Source organism: Erpetoichthys calabaricus, chromosome 6, assembly GCF_900747795.2.
Source record: "Erpetoichthys calabaricus chromosome 6, fErpCal1.3, whole genome shotgun sequence".
Classification (NCBI taxonomy): domain Eukaryota; kingdom Metazoa; phylum Chordata; class Cladistia; order Polypteriformes; family Polypteridae; genus Erpetoichthys; species Erpetoichthys calabaricus.
In genome coordinates, this window is record NC_041399.2 from 94209444 (window position 1) to 94233993 (window position 24550).

Consider the following 24550-nt stretch of genomic DNA (forward strand, 5'->3'; position numbering starts at 1 on the left):
GGTACTTGCAAAGGTGACAAATGCTTTTATTTAAAGCAGTCAAAACCAAGCAATGATCAATAAAAGTGTAGTGCATAATAAACTTCAAAAACTAACTAAAAAATCCATAAAATCAGTGAAAATGTGGAGGTTAGAAATCCAAATAAATAAATAAAACGTTAAAAATCAGAGACTGTTCCTTTCTCCTTTAAACAAATGAGATGAGCCCCAATTCTACCTTCTAAAACCAATTTCTCCTTTGCATACCTCACAAGAGATCTTGCTGCAGAGGTGTAGTCTACCTTCAATATCTGCCATGCCTTTGGCATTTGGGGGTGGGGGGGGGGGGGGGGTGCTGCACTGAGCCACAGATCCATCTCATGTCACCAGTTCCTCTGTGTCCTCAGGTGCCACCCCATAATGGGCCACACCTACTCCCAAGCAGTTCTCAATAGGAGTGCCCTTCTTCAGCCCTGAGGCTTATCCCTGATCACCTGCCTTCACCCAACTTTAACACGGGTTCTCTCTTGATCCTGCCTCTCACACTTGCTCTTCTTTCTTTTCATTATGAATATCTTTAATCTCCATTCCTCTCGCTTGTCTCTTATCTTTTTTCTCTTCCCTTGCTGTGCAGGTTTCTCTTAAATTGGATTGATTGGGCACAAATGTGACCCTTTCCGCACTCTGAGGTGTGAGTGCAGCACTCGATTGATCCACTTGCTTTTGCACTTGAGTGTGCGATCAGACAAACACTGCAATCAACCTAGGAGTGGCGCTGTCATGTGCCCATTCTGAGCCTATATGCTCTCAGAAGCTGATTATATATTTAAAAACCTGCACACTGCCACAGGCATCTTATCACAGTATTGTAAAACTGTTTAGCAAGATAAATCAGAACTCTAAGTAACTTGTAAACAATCATCTAAAGACCTGCTTTCTCATATTTGATCATTACTGTGTAAGAAGCTCATAACTACATCAGGTACACTTCTAGTTTTCACATGCTACTGACTAAATTGGAAACAATAGACCTTTAAATCACAGCATAATGATTTGTTCCTCCTTCTTTCATGGTCATGCTTTCAAGCAAGGGGGTGTTGATTGTGATATTATGCTAAAATCCCTATGGTTTCACACTAAATGAAAAATCCTGTAAAATCAAGAAAGTCCATATAACTGCTCAGTGAACAAAAAGAACAGACAACCTCTTCAGTGTCACATATTTTTCAGTCTTGCAGCCATCTTTAATGTTGATGTAGTGTATAAGTGGTTATCACATTTGTATATTCTTTGTGTTCATCAAGAAATTGCATTATTCTATGTATTAATCCACACAAAAAGATAAGGAAAATAAATTAGCAGCTTTACCAAATTTCCTAATTAATTTTTCCATTCCTTATTGTACCCTCATTCTCCTACTTTCAATTGTAAAAAGTAACAATGTTGCAGCCTTGTGGTAGGTTGGCTTCTGTGTAGGTGTGAGAGAGAAAAAGAAAGGTGGGTGTTTTTGTCAAAATGTGTGTATGTGTCACTCCACATTTATCTCTGTGTCTTGGTTGCTGTGATACACAGAGGGTTTTGTTGTGTTTAGTCTGTTTATTAGTGTTGATTTGTTGAAATTTGCCAAAGTGTTTTCTTGCAGCGAATACGCTGTGTTCTTAAGTGATCATATTTGCTGAATATCTTCCTTGAAATTCGTTGTGTGGTCAGCTTAGATTAACATTTTTTTTCCGAAAGATTTTAAGAATTTAAGATAAAAGCTTAGTCTGACTGCTGATCACAATAGCTGGTGGCAGTATATCTAAAGTAGAGATCAAAAAGTTGGTCAGTTTTTTTCTTTTCATACTTCTTCACATCCCCATGTATATGGCAAATTTATACTGTTTATATCCTTTTTGTTTATTTTTTTAACACATCCTCTCAGTTTACTGCACACAGTGTTTGTCTAAGGCTAACAGGGGGCTGCATCCAATTCTAGTGGATCTATAGAATGAATTAAATGTCTCCTTCATCTAGAATGAAAGGCAAAATAAATATGTGTAGCTTTTACCTTTTTCTAGGTAGTTTGAGCCGACTCAAGGTTTTTCACCAGCAACTGCTTTAATCTTTTTTTTTTTTTTGCAGAGATCATTACTGGGCATTATAGCAATGGCACAATTGTCAACAATGAGCTACACTGGATCGTCTCAACTTGAGTAGCATATGAGATATATGAAATCTTGCGACTTTGCCTAGATGTTGTAGGTCAAGGCACCCAGCCCAAAGGGGTTTTCTTTGTAGCAGATAATTCAAAAAGTTATAAGCTAGAAATTGCTGTGTTTTTTTGATTTATTTTATTTTATGAAAGCAATGTTGTATACAATCAAGCACATAAAATATTCACAACTTATACAACAAATTACTTCAAAATCAGTCAATAAAGAACACAAGAGAACTTGAGAAAAAAAAAGAAAACACCAAAAGAAAGAGAGGTGAGCCAAAAGCAGAGAAAAACATCTTTTTCTTCCTATATGAATGCTTAATGTAATTTTTTAATTAGGCCTTGATATGTTTTAAAAATGTTTTGGAAAGACCCTTTAAGCGAGAACCTGATTTGTTCCATTTTCAAATAATATAGAATGATACTTACCCTCTGATTTATAAAAAAAAAATGGCTGGGATTCTTTCAGTGAAGTCTGCATTCTGCTAGTGTGGTATTGACTATTATAATCAGTTTGCCCTTATCCAGTTTAAGACCATCTGGGAGTACAACAAATATAACTGTTAATAGGGTTGGGAGTGATCGTCACACCAAGGCTGTCTGATAAATATTTAAAGATTTTTGTCTAATGTGAAGTTGGATGTTAGTACATTCCCAAAACATATGGCCTAGTGATGCTGAAGCTAACACTCACAATTTGGATCTTGCCCTGGATACATTTTGCACAATTTTAAACGAAAGATATAAAGTATAATCAATGAAAGATTTAAAGGTGAATTATTGAGTGCTTGGAACATATAATATATAGTATATTCTATGCATGTCTGACATCCACTCCTTTTCTGAGATGTTAATTGAAAAGATCTTTTCCCACTGGTAACCTAGGATCATTGAAAGAGAAGATTCTTTAAAATGTTTTCATATATTGTTGAGATACTGACCGAGACTGACTAATGGAAAATTGGGTAGGTTTCTTTTAACAAAATTTCTAATTTGAAAATAGTTGAAAAACTGTGTTTCTGGATAGTTAAATTTCAAGTGTAATTGTTCATATGATACAATTATGTTATCTATATATGATGCTCTAAATGTCTTAATAACAAGCATTTTCCATAGATTAAATATTGAATAGGTTTGGGAAGTTTCTATAAAGGTGACTACCGTGTTGAATAGCAACAGATAAAACCTTCTCTGCCTGGAAGTGTGTCCTGCATTGATTCTACAGTATATTCTGAATGATTATTGGACAACAGGACTTTTGGTATATTGACACAAGATAATATATCATGCACAAAGCAGGGCCTATAAAGACAAAATAGGGCAAGATTTGATTTCAGTTGCTGACCAGGCCAGTGTAAATTCTTTAATTTATTCATAATTTCCAGAGCTGTATATTATGTATGTTTGCCACCTAGTAATAAAATTGAAAGCTAAGTAGTGCCATGCCACCTTCTGCAAAACTAATACCTCTCATATGTCCAAGTATCTCCCACCAACCTATTTTCCCCCGCGATCCACCATGTGTCAAGATGGGCACCAGATCCCTTTCATATCGGGTAGTAAACTCCAAATTCAAGTTCCCTCCAATTTTTACACTCCCATCCTTCGTACTTACATAAAATGCTTTCCTCTTTTGATCCAGGGAACCGACCTGATCCACACTCCACAAGGGCAAAGAGAAAACTCGTTCCACATAGGTAAGCATAATAAATCACTCTATCCTCCAAATTAGTAAAAGACATTGTTCTCAGACATTGGAAACCACTGAAACCAATAAAAGGAGAAATACCCTAGAGTAAAGAGAGAAACCCTATGTTCAGGTACAGGAAGCACATAATTTCCAGTTTCTGTCCGTATCACCGGTATTTCGTGTTCAGGATCCAATCCCATTGATTCATTTGAGCTGTGTATCGTGAGCCATGATGGCACTGACTCCTCCGCACTGCTCATGACAACTGGGGGATCCCTACTTATTCCTGCCCACCTGAGATCTCCCTGTTCAGATATCGATGGTAGGTCTCCCGTTCCTCCACCAGAATGTTTCTGAGGAACCTCCTGGAATACCCCCTCCTACACAAAGCACTAAACAGGAGGAGAGTGGCAGCCTGTACATCTGTCCAATTTAAATTAATCCTATAAAATCAGATCAGCTGGGATTTAATTATTCCTTGGAAGGTGTGTTTCAGATGACAACTATTTTTGAACAACAGTGCATGGGTGTCCGTATGCTTAAAGTGTACTTGTGAATGTAAAATCTGAACCCCTGGAGCAACTGGACAAATGTAGTCCAGGAACGGCAATGAAAAAGGGTCACGCTTCGGCTGCAGCTTGATTGCTGGATGGTGTGCATTTAGGACATCCAGAAAGCTCTCGAATTCCTGGACCGAACAGGTCCAGATCCCAAAGATGTCATCTAAATATCTAAGATATAAAAATGGTAGGCGGGAACACTTTTTAAAGGCCCCCACCTCCCACTCCGCCATGTAGATGTTCGCATATGCCGTTGCAAACCTCTTTCCCATCGCCTTCCCATGGATCTGCAAAAAGAGCCCACCATCAAATTCAAAATCATTTGCAACCAAACTGAGTTCTAATAATTGTAATGAATATCGATCTGGTCTATTCCTAACTGGAAATTTCCTGAAAATATTTCTGACCGCCTGTAACCTCGGTATCGTTTCTATATTCGTGTATAATGATTCTACGTTCATGGTGAACATAAATGCATGTGATGGGAAAGGACACCATTTGGAAATGGTGTGTGATACTATTATCTGTCCATTGCATTGTCTGTCTTCTATTATACAGTGAATTCCCTGTCTGCCTTCCATCTTTTTATAATAGTTTTATATCTATTATACAGTGCCTTCCCTATCTATCAGTTTATCTAGTGCAGGGGTGTCAAACTGAAATACACAGTGGGCCAAAATTAAAAACTTGGACAAAGTCGTGGGCCAACATTGATATTTATTGAAAAAATGTCTACAATTGAGGAAATTTTTCTTTCTCATCAGTTATAACGATTGAACCCTTTCATATGGAAACAAACTTAAGATTTGCTTAATCATTGAATCTGGAACAAGCAAAGCTTAATACTATAAACACATGTGAAATCAAATGTCAAATTAAGACACATCTGTGGCATTAATTTCTTAAATAAAACAAAAAAAAATATTATGCCTCTTTCTCTATTTGTAGCCTTCTGAGTTCAATTTCAAAATATCCTTTTTTCACAGGCTAACAATAATAATAATAATAATAATAATTTCCTTTAATAAAAATCCAACCATTCAAGTCCATGCCTTGGAGTAGCAAGGAGAAGTGCATAAAGAAAACATTCATTCAAGCTCAGTTTCTTACACTCTGATCTACTCTGATGCACACTGCTCCAAGCCAGATACCTGCCATCTCATCTTGGATGCTAGTACATCAATGTTTGGGGTCAGGCTCTGTGCTGAGGAAATCCTCAGGATTGAGTGAAGGTGTTCATCAGTGAGACGACTCCTGTGTGATGTTTTGTTCATCTTCATCAACAAGAATAGTTGCTCACACAGATATGTTCTGCCGAACATAGAGAGCATTTGTGCAGCTTGGGTACGGAGCTGAGGCACTGTGTCAGGGATGTAACGTGGAAACTGTGCAGCGCCCACAGCATCATACTTTGACTTCAGTGTGTCACTACACTGGAGTTCAATCAGCTCCATTTGGAGGTTAGTTGGTGCACTTTCCACGTCAACTGCAAATGGATTACTAAGCATTCAAACCTACATTTCTGGGCATCAAAGTTGGCAAATCTCTGGGTAAAGTCAATACTGAGTAAGCCGAGTTTTTCAGCAAACTGTGCACTCGGGAACACGGCGGTAGAGATCTGCGTTTTTATGGTTTGGCAGCAAGGAAAATGGCCCAGGTTTCCTTGCAGCATCTGAGTCTCCCACAAGCACAATTTTGTTTTAAAAGCCTTCACTGCGGTGTACATGTCTGTGATGACATGGTCCCGCCCCTGAAGCTGCAGGTTCAGCACATGGAGATGGCTCATGATGTCACAGAGAAATGCCAGTTCAGACAGAAATTCATTATCCCGGAGCTCTGCTGTGTCTTTCCCTTTGCTTTCTAGAAAATGACAAATTTCTTCACGCAGCTTGAAACATCTGTTGAGTACTTTTCCTCTGCTTAAACATCTCACCTCTGTATGATACGGCACGTCTGAGTATTCCAAACAATACTCCTCCAGAAAAGACTTGAACTGGCAGTGATTCTATTCGTGTTATGGTGCTCATAACATGTTCCATCTTCAGGGTTTTGCCACACAACGATTCCTGATGTATGATGCAGTGATAAACAGTTAGCTCACCTGCACAGTTCTTCCCCCACATCTTCTCCTGAATCCTGGCCACCAATCCACTCTTTTGACCGCACATTGTGGGCGCACCATCTGTCATTAGTCCCATAAGTTTATCCCATCCCAAGGTAGTCTCATTTGAGTTACACGTTTGGAAACCTCTTCAAAGATTTCTTTTGCTGTGGTTGTGCCATACATTGATTTTAATCCCAAAAGTTCCTCCGTAACGCACAGATTTGAGTCCACTCCATGGATGAAGACTGAGAGTTGGGCAGTATCAGATGTGTCGCTGCTCTCACCCACAGCAAGGGAGAACGCAATGAAATATTTTCCCTTTTCCATCAGCTGTTCATGTAGATTTGTGGCAAGATCACATGCATGATCAGCTACTGTGTTTCTGCTAAGGCTCACTTTTAAAAATGCTTGCCTTTTATCTGGGCACATGACATCGCAAACTTTGATCATACATTTTTTGACAAACTCTTCCTCATTAAAGGGCCGGACTGATTTTGCAATCTCTGCTGCCACAATAATACCAGCCTTTACAGCAGCCTCACTTTGTGATATGGCTTTTGTGAACATAGCTTGTCGTGAAACCAAACTTCTTTTCATTTCCTCTACTTTCTGGCGCTTTTGCGCTATGTCCAGGTAGGTCCAAAATCCCAGCTTTCTAAGGCATCCAATTTCTCTATTTCTGTTGATGGTACACTTGTCAAACCTGCTCCTGTTTTCAGAAATCTTGCTGTTTTGTTTGATTCTTCACTTAACTTTGAGCTACGCATTAGGTCTCTTTCCAAAATTTCATTCTATCATCTCAGTAACATTGCCCGCCTCCATCCATTTCTGTCCTTGTATGATGCTCAAACTCTGGTTCATTGTTTCATAATGTCTCGTATTGATTACTGTAACTCCATCTTCATTGGCCTCCCTGCAAAATCTATACAGAAGCTACAGTACATTCAGAACTTGGCAGCTAGAGCCCTCACCCACACAACATCTCCCCTGTTCTCTCCCAGCTTCACTGGTTACCGGTTCCATCAAGGATTAAATTCAAGATTCTGTTTCTCACCTTCAAAGCCCTACATAACTTTGCTCCCCTCTACCTCACTCAGCTACTAGCTCTTTACACTCCTTGTCGCTCTCTCAGGTCCTCAAGCAGTAATCTCCTTACTGTCCCACGAACCAGACTCTCCACCTTGGGAGGCAGGTCCTTCAGTGCTATAGCCCCTCAATTCTGGAACTCTCTTCCTCAGTCTCTCCAAGATTGCTCCTGTTTCTGCACTTTTAAATCTCAACTGAAAACTTTCCTCTTCTATGAACTTTTGTCATATGTGTAATTTTTGTTAACTCTGTATGTAAAGCAACCTTGGGTTTGTGAAAAGCGCTCAATAAATGAAACTTATTATTATTATTATTATTATTTACTAGATTTTTTGTGCTTTTCTCCCTTAGGTTAAAATGCAGAGGAGGCCAACAGTATTTTTTCCAGTGCATGTGAAAGTGACTTTTCATAAAGGACCATTAGGCTTTTTGCACCAGGACCCATTTAATGAAGCAAAAACACTAAAGAACAACCCACAGTTGAGGGACAAGTCTGCCTCACTGAAGCAAGAGACTGTCTGAAGAAATGCCATCAGGATTGTCTTGGAAAGAGAGGGTGATGCCACTGACAAAGTTGAGGTACTTGGGGAGTATGTTCTCCATTTTGGAAAGTATAAAGGCAAGTCTTTTAGGTGGCATCTTGAAAATGATGTAGGATATGCCGTCTACATCATTCAAAATATTCAGAAGGAAAGAGACACAAGAGTCTTCTTTGAAGGTGAAAACAGCAAGGACAGTCTTCTGTCATTTCAGGAATATGCACTCTGATTTCAAGATATAAAGTCTCTTCTGGATTATGAAGCAGAGAAAACCTTGTCGGTTTTGGTGTGAAAGGGAAGAGCACCTGGAAGCAAATCTGGGAGAGCAGGGTAGATGGTTATGCAGCTTTCTTCAAGGCACAAAAATGTGCAGAAGTAACAAAAATGCACTGTTTGCAACAGTACCTGTTGAGGAAAAGCCAGGCTGTGGTCACGCCATCTTCAACTGCTCAGTCTACTGTATCTTTACCATCCAATCCAAGTGAACTGTCTGGTGGGTATCCTAAATAATGCTAAAATCCTATGTTATTTCACATATATGGAAATTTAATGTCAAGTCTATCTTTTTTTCTGTGTGTTTGTCCATGACAATTTTTTCTGTAGGGCTATCTCGATACACTTTTATTTATTTATTTTATTTATTTATTTAATCTAGTGTGTTTTTTTTTCCCATAGGAATGGATGATGATGAAGAATTGGAGAAGGCAATGCTGAATATACCTTCATTATTCCAGACCCAATATGGTAACCGATATGATAATTACAGTACTACAAGAGTTAGATGTTTTCAGTCATTTTTTTTTTGGTGTTCACTAACCACTTTCCACCATTTTGATTTTTAGAAGCTGAACCACAACTGCTGGGGCTACCAGCATCAGTAGAAACTGTTTTTTCAGGATAAATTCAGATCTGAAGACCAAAAGATGAATTTATCCGTTCAGTAGTTTATTATTTTGGTCATGTTCTGACCATGTTTAACTAATAAAGTTCTTTTGTTCATGTTCCACTAACAATATCAAAAGAACAAAATCATTAATTTTGAACTATGAGGAGGGTTTTATTTTATTGTTTTGCATGTTCAAGTATTCTAGTGCTTTATCTGCTCAAGTAAGCTGTGGACATCCACAAGACATGTGTTGTAATGAGGGTATAGCATGCTGGATTTTCTTATCACATTTAATTGAGCAGACAATGCATGAGGCAGCTTACATCGACAATTTTATAACATTTTTTTCAACTTTGATAACTGCTGTTTTTTTTTTTTTTTGGTTTCCTCCCAGGTTATTCCACTCCATGTGCGACTGTGTCTAAACCACCTGATGAAGTATCTAGCTTTGTGCATTCAGTACGGTTAGATGGTAAACTTGATTCTGTTTTTTTGGTAATTGTAAAGAAAATAAAAGCCTAAACATTATTTTAAGGAAATCAAATGTGATTTTGATTTTGCATCTACACAGATCCAGTTGTAAAGCAACCAGTGGCCCATTCCTCCAGAGCTGCTGTGTCTTGTTCAGGAGCCAGCTGCAACTCAGTGTTGTCAACATGTAGGTCACTAGTTCACTATAATTTACAAAGTTCTCATATTCTATGTGTCTATTGTTGTAATTACTTGTTTCATCCCTGTAATGTACTTCACTTGTTTTCTACTCTGTACAGCAAGGACAATACATTCTACAACTGCCACTGTATCTAGGACTCCATTAAGGCACAAGTCCAAAACAACTGGTAAGTATGAACTCTAAATAAAACAGGCTTTGAAATGTTACCATTTCCTATAGAATTCCATAGTCAATCTACATGCACTTAATTTCTTCTCAGTATCTTCAGTACCCCAACAGTCTTCATCTCTCCTGCAATCAACAGGACAAGCTGCATCAGAAGGATGTTCACAAGGATTTTCTCCCTTTCTTCTTTTTGTGTCTCCACTTACCAGTATACACATAACACCACTTAACGATGAAAAAAAAAATGTTTGGGATTACAGGTGCTTCTGCCCCTCTGCAGTATCCTGGGTATGATCATGATATTAGCCAGTGGAACTCCTCCTAGCAGCAGAAGGTCTGGATGAAAACAGAGCTGGAATCGATGGGGCTGTAGCCCGGCTCCCTCCCTGTTCGCCACCCAATGAAGATGGTGTCATTGTGGCATTTTCCACCTCTGCCTGAGATGATAGACTACTCTTTTGAGCTCCCATCGATCAAGTACTTTCAGCTTCCCCCCTTCTTCATCTGGAAGCCTGAAAATGACAACTTGATGGGCAGGCTGAGGAACACCTATGTTCTGCCATGTCTTTAGGGTTGTTCATAACCACATATTTTCTTAGCAGGTGTGGGCAGGCCTCGTGTGGTTGTTGGCATCAATGGTCAATACTACCTGTTTGCTTCAAGACTCTCCTGCAGGGCATGTAAAAAAACACTGTTATACTGACAATCCACAATGTTTAGAAAAACTTTCACAGATATTCACCAACATTTTGCCTGCCATCCTAACATATAAGAAGGCCATCTGCAATACTGTGATGGATGAGCTAAGGAGAATAGGAAAGTCACCTAATGATATGGCTAACCAGGTAATGGAAATTATGCATCTTAAGTATGAGTGGGTTCACCTGGCCTACCTCCTTAGCAGTCAGAATATCATGGATGCTGAGAAAGGCCTGTATGGTCAGAGAGCCATCAGTGAGTTTCTCAGAGGGGACAACAAACCAGCTCCTTTTGTTGGATATGAGGATATGTTGGTGTAGAGTATCAGTCTCTTCCTATTACCTAACAGACTGCCTTTTATTAGAATACAAAAGGCAGGAGCCTGCCATAAAAAAGCTCCTCCAAGGCACCTTTGGCCAAGCGTTATGCTCAGACCACACCAGGATAGTCGCCAGAAAGGTCACATTCACATCTGGAACAATGTCCTCCTATACAGTGATGAGCGAGAACTGGATGATCATATCCTGGATAATGCTACAGTCTGAGACAGATAAGTCTTTGGAGCCCATGTACCAGGGTTTGGCTAACCAGTACAGAATTGGCAAGACTAACTTCCAGTGGGTAGACAGGTGAGGGGCAGTAGCCATTGTTTTCTATTTATCTACTGAATGTGTCACTTTGAATGAAAGTAATTTGAATCAATGAATGTGTTGTGTAATATGCAGACCATAGAGTGTGAGTTTAGACATGTCTCTCTATTATAAAAAAAAATCCTGCAGAGAAAAAGTAGGGCGTCGAGACGTGATCTTCACGTTAAAATCACGGAAGACACTTAAAAGACCCGCAAGACTAAAGAGCGTCTCGTGGGGACCTTAAACATGAGACTTTGTGCTAAGAGATTGACCCAGGACTGTCTCGTGATGACGTAGAACATGAGATTATTGCAAGACACGCCCTACTTATTACCAAATAAGAGCACGGGCAGCAACACACTCAGTCGTGTTTTGGCTTTGAGCACACACAGATCCAGGGCTCTCAGCGCATATAAAGTGTATAAGGACAATACGTTATAGATAAAATGTAGACGACTAAGTGAAGAAGAAAGCAGCGCGGGTAAAAGAGACTCAAAAGCATTGGAGAGACAAAAAAGAAAAAGAATAATCTAGGTGCAAATTCAGAAAATAAGGAAAATGATTATCAGCCCAAAACAAGTGGAATTGAAAAAAAAGCACGTCCAATCCGGACATTGGCGCTATACACATGCAGAGCAGGTTAGAGATTATGAAAGCAATGGAATTTGGAAGGCTAAAAAAAAAAAGTTGGTGCAATACACATGTGGAGAAAATTAAAGAATATGAAAGTAGGAAAATTATAAAGTATAAAAAAAAGAAAGTAAAGATCGCAGTAGCGCAAATAAACGGAAATTATTACTCAAAAAGGGGAAAATAATCACCACGGACCAGGGGCCTCATGCATAATGCTGTGCATAGAATTCGCACTATAACATGACATAAGCACAAAAACCGAAATGTGCTTACTCACAGAAAAATCCAGATGCAGGAATCTGTGCGTTCACCAACTTCCGCGTTCTTCCGCTACATAAATCCCGCTCAGCGTGGAAATAAACACACGTGCACACGCTTGCTGTCCCGCCCCAACTCCTCCCAGAATTATGCCTCTTTGAATATTCAAATCAATATAAATAGCCCTTAAGCCCAGCGTTCTGTGAAAAGGCAATGGCAAAAGTACAAGGAAAAATAGAAGAATTTCAGCAAATACCAAATGGTGGCAAAGAAAAACGTACTATTTGTTGGTTTAAACAGTTATATAAGCAACAAAAAGAAGATGATCGAGTGACATCGTGTGTTGGAGAAACTCGAAAGCTCAAGTTCACAAAGTCGCACAGTGCCTGAAATAAAAAAGTTGTCACATATCAAAGTCGGCGTGAAAAGGCAACTCGTAGCCCACCATCTGAGTGTCATATGAAAGGTTATTAGGGTACAGTAAAAAAAAAAAATAGGCACACAGTGGGAAGAAAACTTTAATCTCGAAATTTCCACTTTAATCACATAGTTTATTTTGTCATTAAAGTAGAACATCATAAACTTCATCTTAAAATCGTTTAATTTACTAGTTTCTCAAATCCCGTCATAACTAAAGTAGCACGTTAAATGCTTTGTTGCGTATTTGATCTTATATGTGCTCTATGTGCCTGAATCACTACGTGCTCTTCCTCCGACAGGACACAGAATCCATTATGTTTGTAATATTACAGCTCTCTGAATAATTAAAATACTGAGAAGTATACGTGATATCATTTTCATGATGATAGGAGTTAAAGCATGTTATTAAACATGGGAACACGGTGGCGCAGTGATTGTTCATGTCTTACAGCAAGAGGCTTGCTGTGCCATGCGCGACCTTCAATGAAATGCTTTATTACAGAAGTACTGTCTTTTTCAAATGTACTAACCCCCAATCCTTACTTTTCTTTCTCCAAATTCCTAATCGCCACACAATCAGCCCTGTTATAGAAGTTAAGCCATCTGTAAGCTTAGAACGCAGATTCTTCAAAACTTTTAAGGAACATCGAAATATCTTCGTAATGTTTAATTATTCTATCCATCTATCATTCCAGTGTCACGCCAACCACACTATGAATACAGCGTGAGGCAGGAACAAACAAAGCTCAAGCTCGCTAGCACTGCGGCACCGTGTAGTTAAAGTTAAAGTTTTATTGGTTTGGTCCGTTTATAGGAGATGGACGTCTGAAGCAGAGCTCCGCTAGCAGCGGCTTTATTTTCCCACACGTATTTCATATTATTTAGAGGTATCCTGTATTTAACCCGACCAAGGAACTTCCACTACAATATACAAGCATGAGTAACAAGAAGAAAAGTCAGAAAGAACCGGAAAAGAAACTTAAAGCTGCATCGAAGTCCGGACAGACTTCCGGCCTGAGTGCAGGTGTAAGGTATGGCATCACGGAGACTGACCTGGAACAGGCAGAAGAGTGCGCAGAATTCCTGGGGCCCCGCTCCATTGTATCGTCTCCAGTCGAGAGTGAAAATGGGAGCGAAGGCGCAAGTGATACAGGTCGCGAGGGATCGCCGATTACTGAGGATCATTCGAGACTAGAAAGGGCTCTGCAGGACGTGCTCTCATCTACTCATCGCGAGCCTGTAACAGGAACTGCATTTCCACTTGCGGAGCACGAAAGCAGAAGCGAACTGTCCGAACTGAAAGAGATGATCGCTACACAGATAGCTACACAGAAAGAGATGAACACTACACTGGCCACTGCCATGGTTACGGCCATGAATGAGCTTAAGAAAGATAACACAAATGATCTTAAGAAGGTGGCCACTGAGCTCAAGAAGGATAACAAAGATAAGGAAACGCGTCTATTTGAACGTTTCGACGTGAACTTTAAAGGCATGTTGGAGAAATTAGTGGAACACATTGAAGAAACTAACTCCAAACTGAAAAGGCTTGATGATCATATTAATGACCAGCTGGAAGACGTTAAGCAGGGACTCACGGCTCGAGTGGAAACAGCGGAACAAATGGCATCTAACGCCGATGAAAAAGCCACAGCTGCGAACTCGGAATACAAAAAACTTGGAGACAGACTTGCAGCCCTGGAGGATGGGTGCAGAAGAAATAATATAAGAATTGAGGGTATACCTGAGAAACGAGAAAGCTCAAGCCCAGTGAAATTTGCAGTAGAATTACTGTCTAAAATAATTGGAGATGACTTTAAACTCGACAATGAGATAGCCACGGCTTATCGCACAAAGATACCAAGCGCCTTTAAATCTAGGTCTTTTATTGTCCGCTTCGAACGACTAAGATGTAAGCTTGATGTGATGGCACTTCTCAGACACAAGCAAGAGATTATATTCGAAAATAATCTTATTCGTATTTTTCCCGACTTCTCACCATCAACAGCTGCAAAACGCAGATCCTACAACAACATTAAAAGGATGCTACGGGAAGCCGATATCAAATACAGCCTCTTGTATCCTGCCAAACTGAAAGTGGAAGTTCAAGATGGACATTATATTTTCTTCAGCAAAGAAGAAGCTGAAAAAGAATTAAAGAAGCTGTTTCCGACACTTTTTTTGAAAGTTAATTAAAATTAAAGAGCCGTATTCTATCAAGGCACGGGAAAGACCCATGATCTGATCGCTGGATCCATGTTTAAAGAGACTGGTATTATAATTATACATCTCTTATTCTCTTTTTTTTAAATTTTTTTTTTATCTGGACTTTATATGTTATATGTTTATGTTTTAATCAGAGTTATAGAGTTATAGACGTGAGTGTGAAAATGTGGAAGTGATTAAAGTAGGATTCGTTTTATTTATTTATTTTTTTATTTCTTTCCTTTTTTTTTTTTTTAAATTTATTTATTTTTTTTTTTTTTTTATTTTACTATACCTTAAAGTAGACTGTTTAACTTCATACCCTTGGTTTAATGCTTGTTCTACTATTTATACAATTACCATTATACTATTACAGTATGAATTACCAGGTTTATACTGGACTAGTTTTTAAAATCACTCCCAGGGTTGTTTTTTTTTTTTTTTTTTTTTTTTTAATCTTAATATCTTAACTTAAACGCGCTGAAGATTATTTCAAGATTAAATATTGTTAATGAGAACATTTTCGGCAGATAGTATTAAGGATTTAACTGTAAAGATATCTCTGTTTTAATTCTGTAACGCCGCTGCAGGGTGGGGTTTGTTTTGTTTTGGACGTGCTCTGTCTCTTCGTATGTCAGAGGACTGGAACATCGCGAAGTGGGGTCTAGCCTCATGTGGGGAGGCAAAATGGGGGGGTGGGGGGATAAAGGGGGGAGAGAAGGAGAGCAGGTTATATCTAATCTATTCTTATAATCCTTATAATTATAAATATCAATGCAGCAACAGGCTAACATGCAACAACTCCTGGGGAATCTTGAAACTAAGATTAAAACTGCCATATTACCAATTAAAACTATAAAATGACATTAAAAACTCAGAATCAATGTCTCCATGATGGGACAGTTAACTTTGTGAGCTGGAATGTTAAAGGCCTGAATCACGAATTAAAGAGAAAGAAAGTATGCTCTCACCTAACAGGCTTAAACGCTAAAATAGTATTTTTACAGGAGACCCACTTACTAACCAAGGATCAGTTCAGATTACAAAAAGACTGGACTGGCCAAATGTTCCATTCTAGCTTTATAAAGAAAACTAGAGGGGTGGGAATTCTCATACATAGAACAGTTCCATTTGTAGCATCAGAGGTAGTGTCGGACCCTGAAGGGAGATATGTGATGGTCATGGGCAACTTATATAACAGTAAAATGATTTTGATAAATGTTTATGCACCCAATGTTGATGATAAGGAATTCATGCAAAATCTATTTGCATCCATTCCCAGTATGAACACTCATAAAATTATAATGGCTGGGGACTTTAATTGTGTTTTAAATCCACTCTTAGATAGGACTCCTGTGACAGGGGGGACGACATCTAATACTGCAAAGATAATTACACAGTTTTTAAATGATCACAACTTATCAGACCCCTGGAGGTTTCTTAACCCAAACTCAAGAACATATTCGTTCTACTCACCAGTGCATTATAGCTACTCAAGAATTGATTATTTTTTTATAGATAATAATTTCCTGCCTACAATTAAATCATGCAAATATGACACAATTGTTATCTCTGACCATGCCCCTCTAGTCTTGGAGCTAAAATCAATAAGCCCCTCGTACTCACCTCGCAGATGGCGTCTTAACCCTCTTTTATTGGCAGACGAGAACTGCACAGAATTTATATCCAAACAAATCAGCTTCTTCCTAGAGACAAACACGTCTACAGAGGTTTCTGCAGGAACACTCTGGGAAACTCTAAAGGCCTTCCTAAGAGGCCAGATTATTTCATATCTTTCCCATAGAAATAAATTAGAAACCAAGAAAGTGTCAGAGCTAAGAAATGAAATCACTAGAATAGATGAAGAACAAGCCAGGCGTCCAAGTGAAGCTCTTCACAGGAAAAGGCAGGCCTTGCATACAGAACTTAACATCTTAACAACTAAAGAAACTGAACAACTTATTTATAAGTCTAGACAGCATTACTATGAACACGGAGAAAAAGCTAATAAGCTTTTAGCTCAACAAATTGATAAACAAGAAGTTCACAATGCAATACCAGTAATCACCAACAAGAATGGAGAAGAAATCATCGACCATAATAAAATAATGCACACATTTAGAGATTACTATAAGTCTTTATATTCCACTGAGCCCAAAGAAGACAACACGCAATCTAATGCATTTCTGGATAATTCACAAATACCACAAATAGATGCTTTAAGTGCTGAGGAACTAGATAAACCTCTAACGCTAACAGAATTACTAGACGCTATAAAGTCACTACAAAGCGGGAAATCATCAGGCCCTGATGGTTACCCCGTAGAGTTTTATAAGAAATTCTCCACTCAGCTAGCTCCACTCTTATTGGTAACATTTACAGAAGCTAAAGACCACCAAATACTACCTCAAACATTTCGACAAGCATTAATCACCGTCTTTCCTAAACAAAATAAGGACTTGTTACAATGTGCATCATATAGACCAATTTCACTCCTGAATAATGATGTTAAGATACTCTCAAAAATCCTAGCTAGAAGGATGGAGAAAGTGCTGCCCTCGGTAATATCACAAGATCAAACTGGATTTATTAAAGGCCGACATCTATCTTCAAATCTCCGACGCTTGTTTAATGTTATATATTCACCAGCAAAATCAAACACCCCAGAGATATTACTATCATTAGACGCAGAAAAGGCATTTGACATGATCGAATGGAATTACCTTTTCACTGCATTGGAGAAATTTGGGTTTGGCCCGAATATTTGTGCTTGGATTAAACTACTGTATACCAGTCCAGAAGCTTCAGTTTGTATTAATAAAATTTGCTCAGACTACTTTAAACTAGAACGTGGTACCAGACAAGGATGTCCCTTGTCGCCACTGTTGTTTGCAATCGCTATTGAACCACTGGCGGTTCACTGCCGAAATTCTCATCAGATAAAGGGGATTGTCAGAGAAGGACTGGAACAGAAAATTTCTCTATATGCAGATGATATGGTCTTATATATATCGGACCCAGAAAACACTGTCCCTGCTGTTTTAACAGCACTAACAGAATTTCAAAAGATATCTGGTCTTAGAATTAATCTGAATAAAAGTATACTCTTTCCAGTGAACTCACAAGCATATAATATTAAATTAGACACCCTACCTTTTACCATAGCAGATCAGTTTAAATACCTAGGGGTAAATATCACAAGTAAACATAAAGCTCTTTATCAACAAAATTTTGGCGTCTGTATGGAAAAAATTAAGCAAGACTTGCATAGATGGTCAACCCTTCATCTCACTCTAGCCGGAAGAATTAACATTGTTAAGATGAATATCCTTCCTAAACTTCTCTTTTTATTTCAAAACATTTCAATATATATCAATAAATCGTTTTTTAAACAGTTAGATTCAATAATAACCTCATTCATTTGGAACTCAAAACACCCACGTATCCGAAGAGCGACCCTACAAAGACCTCAGGCAGAAGGTGGCATGGCTTTACCTAATTTTCAGTTTTATTACTGGGCAGCAAACATACAAGCCATAAAAACCTGGACACAAATAAATGCACATACACAGGCTTGGTCTGCAATAGAAGTAAAATCCTGTAGTACTTCTTTATATTCCCTGCTTTGCTCTCCAATAAATGAAAGTTATCGCAAATATACTAATAACCCAATTGTGCTTTACTCACTCAGAATATGGAACCAAATTAGGAAGCATTTTAAGATGGAAAATCTTTTATCAGTGGCACCTTTGCAAGGGAACCACCTCTTTCAACCTTCGCAAGTATATCCAGTTTTTAATACCTGGAAAAGTTTTGGGATTAAAATGCTCAGAGATCTTTATATAGACAACATATTTACATCTTTTGAACAATTACGTTCAAAATTTAACCTCCCAGCTACACATTTCTTTTACTATCTTCAAATTAGAAATTTTGTTAAACAGAAATTGCCCGATTTCCCCCACCTTGCACCCTCCACAATGCTGGAAAAAATACTGCTCAATTCCGAGGAAACAAACACTATTTCCGCAATATATAAAATCTTATTAGAGTCCCTACCTTTCAAAGATCCAAGAGGACATTGGGAAGAAGATCTCTTAATCAATATATCAGAAAAGGAGTGGAAGGTAGCAAAGCAGAGAATTCACTCGAGTTCTATATGCGCAAAGCATAGAATTATTCAACTAAAAATTATATATCGAGCTCATCTGTCTCGCTTAAAACTGTCCAAAATGTTTCCAGGCCAGGATCCAACCTGCGAGCGCTGCAACCAAGCTCCTGCCTCACTGGGTCACATGTTTTGGGCCTGCACCAAACTAACATCATTTTGGACAAAAATTTTTAAGTGCCTCTCAGACAGCCTTAGTATCACAATCCCTCCTAACCCACTAACAGCTGTGTTTGGTGTCCTTCCAGATGGACTTGAATTGGAGAAGGACAAGCAAACGGTGATTGCATTCACTACACTCTTGGCACGCAGACTTATTTTGTTAAATTGGAAGAATCCTAATTCTCCTCTTATAAGTCAGTGGGAAACTGATGTTTTATATTATTTGAAATTGGAAAAAATCAAATTTTCAGTTAGAGGATCTGTACAAAATTTTTTCAAAACTTGGCAGGATTTAATCAATATTATTTTAGAATAAGAGAATTAACTATTATTGTATTTAACTCCCTTCTCCATCTCTTATTTATATAGATATTTACTTCTCCCCTTCTTTTGTCTAATGTTGCCTTATTAAAAAGCTTAAAGAAATTTTCCTTTAGCTAAGCTCTCCTTCTCAGGGATGGGGTTTGATTTGTTTTCAAATTTGTTGGGTTATAAATGGATCTGTTTGTATGGAATGATTACAATGAAAATTAATAAAATAAAAATATAAAAAAATAAAAATAAAAAAAAAAAAAAATAAAAAAGTTAAAGTTTTATCTGTATAATATAATCAACATATTTTGCTGCATTTCATCGTAAAAATGATATCGTCATCATATGTAAATATGCGCTTTATAAAGTGGCTCAGGTTGTGCAATATTATAACTATCATAAGTACAATTACCTCACGGTAACTTGCAAGTACAAACAGTTCTACAAGGAGCACTTGATGGACTGATTGAGTGCATTTAGAGTTCTTGGGATGAAACTGTTTGTGAACTGCGAGGTCCGAACAGGAAAGGCTGTGAAGAATTGGTCGGATGAGAGCAGTTCAAATAGCGAATAGCTGAGACAGCGAGTGCTTGATGATGTATACTGATAATTCTCTTTCCAATCACTGTAGATCTGTGATTCACACTCAGATACAGTGATATAAATACTCCGAGTGCTGCAGTGCGAGTAATATGGAAAAAGATGATCCGCTGTGGCAACCCCTAACAGGAGCAGCTGACAGAAGAAGAAGAAGAAGGTGCAGTGAGAGTAACAACGCTAAAGCAGTTATGGTATTTAGAATAGTTTGACCATTCTGTGGACCATTATATTGTTACAGGTTAATTACAATCAGATGCATTAAATTTATGATCGATATGCGGTTAATTTCAGTGTATTTGATAAAGCTGCCGTCGTGGATGTGGATCTAAGAAAGGGTAACCATAAAGGAACAGTAGCACTGCTTTGACGCTGGGTGCCGCCAGTCTGCAAAACCAAGCAGAGAACTTGTGTACGACAGGGTATGAGATACCGTGGAAAAGTGCGTGGCTTTACGCCAAGTGTAGGTTTTATACATCGTGATTTGAACATGGAAACGTTCTTACACAACATTTCTGTACGTACGCACCGTTTATACATGAGGCCCCAGGTGTCTTTGAAACAAAAGCAGGATAAAGCGAGGACAGAAATAAAAGAAAGAGCAGAAAACAAAGTAAAACATCATAAAGAGGTTAAAAAACAAGGGGGCCAAACACATGCAGATCAGGTCATAATGAAAACTGGAATTCAAAAGACTCAAAAAAAAAAAGTAGGCGGGAAGCACATGCAAAGCAAGATACAGAATATGAAAGCAGATAAAAACGACAGTGTCAAAAACAAAGTAAGTAAACATCGCATTAGCGCAAAGAAAGAAAAATTATTACTCAGGAGAAATAATGAAAAGGCGAATAGAGATCGAATATATGGACATAGATGATATGACAGAAGTATATAAATATTTTAAGTCTTTGAAGTTTAAGTCAAGAGAATTTCAGGGTTTACCTCACATGCATTTATTGGTTACTTTGCAAAAAAAATTATTAACTGCTGATGATGTGGATTGTTTTGTCTGTGCTGAAATTCCAAACAGAGAAACCTATCCTGAATTATGGTACAAAGGCATTAAACACATGTCTCACTGAACTCATTAAAAAGATTCAGCACATTGGGACTCGAAAGATTCCAAATATTGTTTTTACAGAAGTTCAGAAATAAAAGTGAAACTAATGAAATAGCAACAATTCAAAGAAAAAAAAAAAACTTAAAAATGTACATCCGGAAAACCAAACACGGGGGTTGGCGAGCAAAGCGAGCAGGGGGCGAAGCCCCCTAGTCTAGACTAATAAAGAATCACTGAATACAGTACATTTTTACTGCATAATCCACACTTTTTCTCTTTGTGTGTTTTTCAGGGACTGCTGTTCAGCCTTCAGGGTTGCGGAATCGCTGCAAGTGGAGCATCTTGACTGGAATGCCTGGAAAACAACTGATTCTATTGTAGCCCAAGCCATACATGGCTATCTACTGAACAGATGTGCATCAAGAACAATGTACAACAAAAACATTATCATCAAACTGGACTTGTTCCACTGTATGAGGTGAATCCTTCAAGAGTGGGTCTCTCAGCATCATGCTGTTTTTGCCAGTTCCTCTATGCCACATTTTTTGTTGTGGATCAGGGAGACCTGCAGTGACTCAAGGATGCCTATGCGTTCTGTGGAACTGATCCAGCAAATCCTACCAAACAACATATCCGTGATTATTGTAGGACAAAGATACTAGAGCCAGATGAGCTGCTGAAGAGGGTTGAGGAAGTGTTCCAGCATTTTTATCTAGCAAAGGATCCAAATACCTGATCAAGCTATCTATGCTAAAGGCTTGGAGAATTCAGCAGCTGCACATCCTTCAGAGCTGCCTCAGTGATTCCGAGCTTCCAGGTAGCATACTCTACAGGTATGGTGGGACTGTGCAGTTGAACCATGTTCAGGGTGAGGGGGCGAATGTTCCTGCCTAGATCTCCATCAGAGGAACATCTCAGCAGGGTGGCTACCATTTCCACCAGTCTCAATGGGTCACTGGAACACAAGTATCCTCAGAGTTATTCCAAGCTCAAGGAATGACAGGTGTTGCTCGGTGGAATTACCAGTGCTTGGTGGACCTGCAGCAGCCCAGTGTTCTCCAACCCAGCTCTAAATTTGCAGGTTTATAAATATTAATGGTCTCTTCTTTGTTTCAAAACCACCCAGCACACCACCTCTGCCTTTGCTGTCATCACCAGCAAGTGCTCACACTGGACTAGTGAAAACTGATAGAAGGGTGTTTGTCCTTGACCACAGACGCTGGACATCCCCGATAAAGGAAGCCATTGACAGCCTTATCAATAAGTATCACGGCTAGAAAGACCTGCTAAAACTTATGGACCATGATTATGTTGCCATGGTGCAGAAGTCTTGTAGAGACCCAAACACCATGCTCCATCCAACAAGGGTCCATAGTGACAGATACATGAAGTATCTGGCCAAAATGAAGAAAGTTAGCTCTTCTTTGAACACGAGCCAGGAGAAACTAATAGAGACACAAAGATTGTGGCACAGTTTGACTGAGGGTAGTCATACTGCCCATGTGCCAGTTGTGACTATGTTGTGACCTTCTCTTGTCGTTCCACTGTCATAGGATTCAATTGAGAGAATTGTGCATGAAATCATACATAAAAACAACAGCAGCAGCACCACCACCAACAGCCCCAAATACACAAGAAAAGGACAAAATTCTGTCTTTCATGTGGTCAGCCAAAATCACGATACGAAAATGATGGCTCTTCAGTTCATTTTTTTTTACCAGCAAGGCCCCATCCGTTATTTCTATTGTTCTATAAATTTTTTTAAAACATATGGATCAGAGGGACTAACAGATCTGAAAATGCAATTTAAAGATTTTGCAGAAACAGAGTTCTTTCAGTGGGAACTAGACACCACAAGGAAGAGAGTAGAAGAGAAAGGACAACAGAAATGGAAAAGGCCTGATCCACAGCTTCAGGGTCGCGTCTGTCAATTTTGCCAGTTGCAGCTCCAGCAGGGTCCTAACAGCCCTCATATGCATGTGGAATTTCCTGGACACCCTGGCAAATATGTTTACTGACCAGCCAAGGTCTTCTCCCTTTAAAAGGATAAGGGGATGGAAAGGGAGATGACTTGGAAAGAGTTCCAATCATCAGCTTTTTATGAAACAGAGAGGAGGAGGTGGGAGAAGGAAAAGGGGGAAATAAAAAAAGAAATAGTTTATTGAATAATTGTGAAAATATGCTGACTTTCTTTGTTGTGCCTCTTTGGTTCTCCTGAGTCTCTCTGTATAATCATGAGGAACATTTATGGGATTGTAGTTTAGCAAAGAGCTGAAATTTCATGAAACTGGTAATATGCCTCAAGCTAAATATGTTTCAATAATTATTTACATATGTTTTTTTTTGTTGTTAAACTATTTGGTTTAACTTTACTGTGTGAGACATTTGTTCATTATTAAAGTAAAATCATTCTTATGGTACAAAAAAATGTGTCATGTATGTCTCAGGGTGGGATTTCACCCCAATCCTAAGCACCTTAAACATTCAAACAATAAGTTAAAAAAATTGCATTGTTGTTGTCTGGAAATTAAAGTTTACAATGCACAGTTGGACCCTGTATCAAGTATTTAATTTATATGTTTTATTCTTATTTAATCGAAAGCATTTTAAAGGAAGAACACACACACAAACAAAATATGCATTCTCCTCACTGGGGGATCAAACTCGGATCTTGGTGTCTGTGTCAACTATCCGCAACTGGCCCCCGCGTGGGAGGCAAGGATTCTACCCCTGTGCTATACTATTTCTCCTTTAAAGCCATATAACCCTATAAATATAGTCAAAAACCTTTCCTAAAAATAAAAAAATAATAATTTTTAAGACCCTAAAATATCCATAAATGATTCCCTTTTTTAATATAAAATCTAACAAACCTATACTTCATTGAGGCCATTGGGAGTTTTAGTACCCAATGCCTCAATCCAAAATTGCTCTCTTTTTAATCGGTGTCCCTTTGTCCACCTAGAGTCCTGCTCTATCCCAAACATCATGGGGTTATGCTGCTTCTGTCTGATATGAATATAAAGAATTGTCATTTCTTTCCATTCTGGAATTCTCTGAACCACTAGATTGGTTCAGATCCTACCTCTCAGGCCACACTCAGTTTGTTCAGCTTAAAACTTTCACATCCCAACCCACCGCTGTTACTTCAGGTGTTACCCTGGGGCCCCTCCTTTTCATTATTTACCTCCTTCCCCTTGGTAATATCTGTCGTAAATATAACATTAACTTCCACTGTTATGCTGATAACTCCCAGCTCTATCTCACTAGCAAACCTACTGTTTCCTTTCCACCCTCCTCACTTATTGATTGCATTGCAGAAATCAAATCCTGGTTTTCTTCAAATTTTCTTAAATTAAATAGTGACAAAACTGAGGTTCTCCTTGTGACGATGCGGGTTCGGCTCCGTGCTCCCATCGGCTGTTAGGGAGCCCTTGAACTCAACACCATCTGTAATGTCACTGATGAGCTAGACAGTGAGGCAATAACAATGGAGCAAGGGGATGATGTATAAAAGTGCTA

General features: G+C 38.7%; 1 protein-coding gene across 1 annotated transcript; it reads left to right on the forward strand.

Moving 5' to 3' along the window:
• Window positions 1-10731: 10731 nt before the first annotated feature.
• On the forward strand, window positions 10732-21690 carry LOC127528322 (uncharacterized). The gene is made up of 3 exons (XM_051928757.1): window positions 10732-11210; window positions 21321-21506; window positions 21588-21690. Exons 1-3 carry the CDS (start codon window positions 10753-10755, stop codon window positions 21688-21690), a joined length of 747 nt encoding a protein of 248 aa, XP_051784717.1. The 5' UTR covers window positions 10732-10752.
• Window positions 21691-24550: the final 2860 nt, after the last annotated feature.

Bases quoted from the DNA above. Each gene is read 5' to 3' on its own strand.
- LOC127528322 (XM_051928757.1), top strand. From the start codon at position 10,753: ATGAGTGGGTTCACCTGGCCTACCTCCTTAGCAGTCAGAATATCATGG. The intron at 11,211-21,320 runs GTGAGGGGCAGT...TGTGTTTTTCAG, and splicing joins AACTTCCAGTGGGTAGACAG to GGACTGCTGTTCAGCCTTCA. The intron at 21,507-21,587 runs GTGAATCCTTCA...GTTGTGGATCAG, and splicing joins GACTTGTTCCACTGTATGAG to GGAGACCTGCAGTGACTCAA.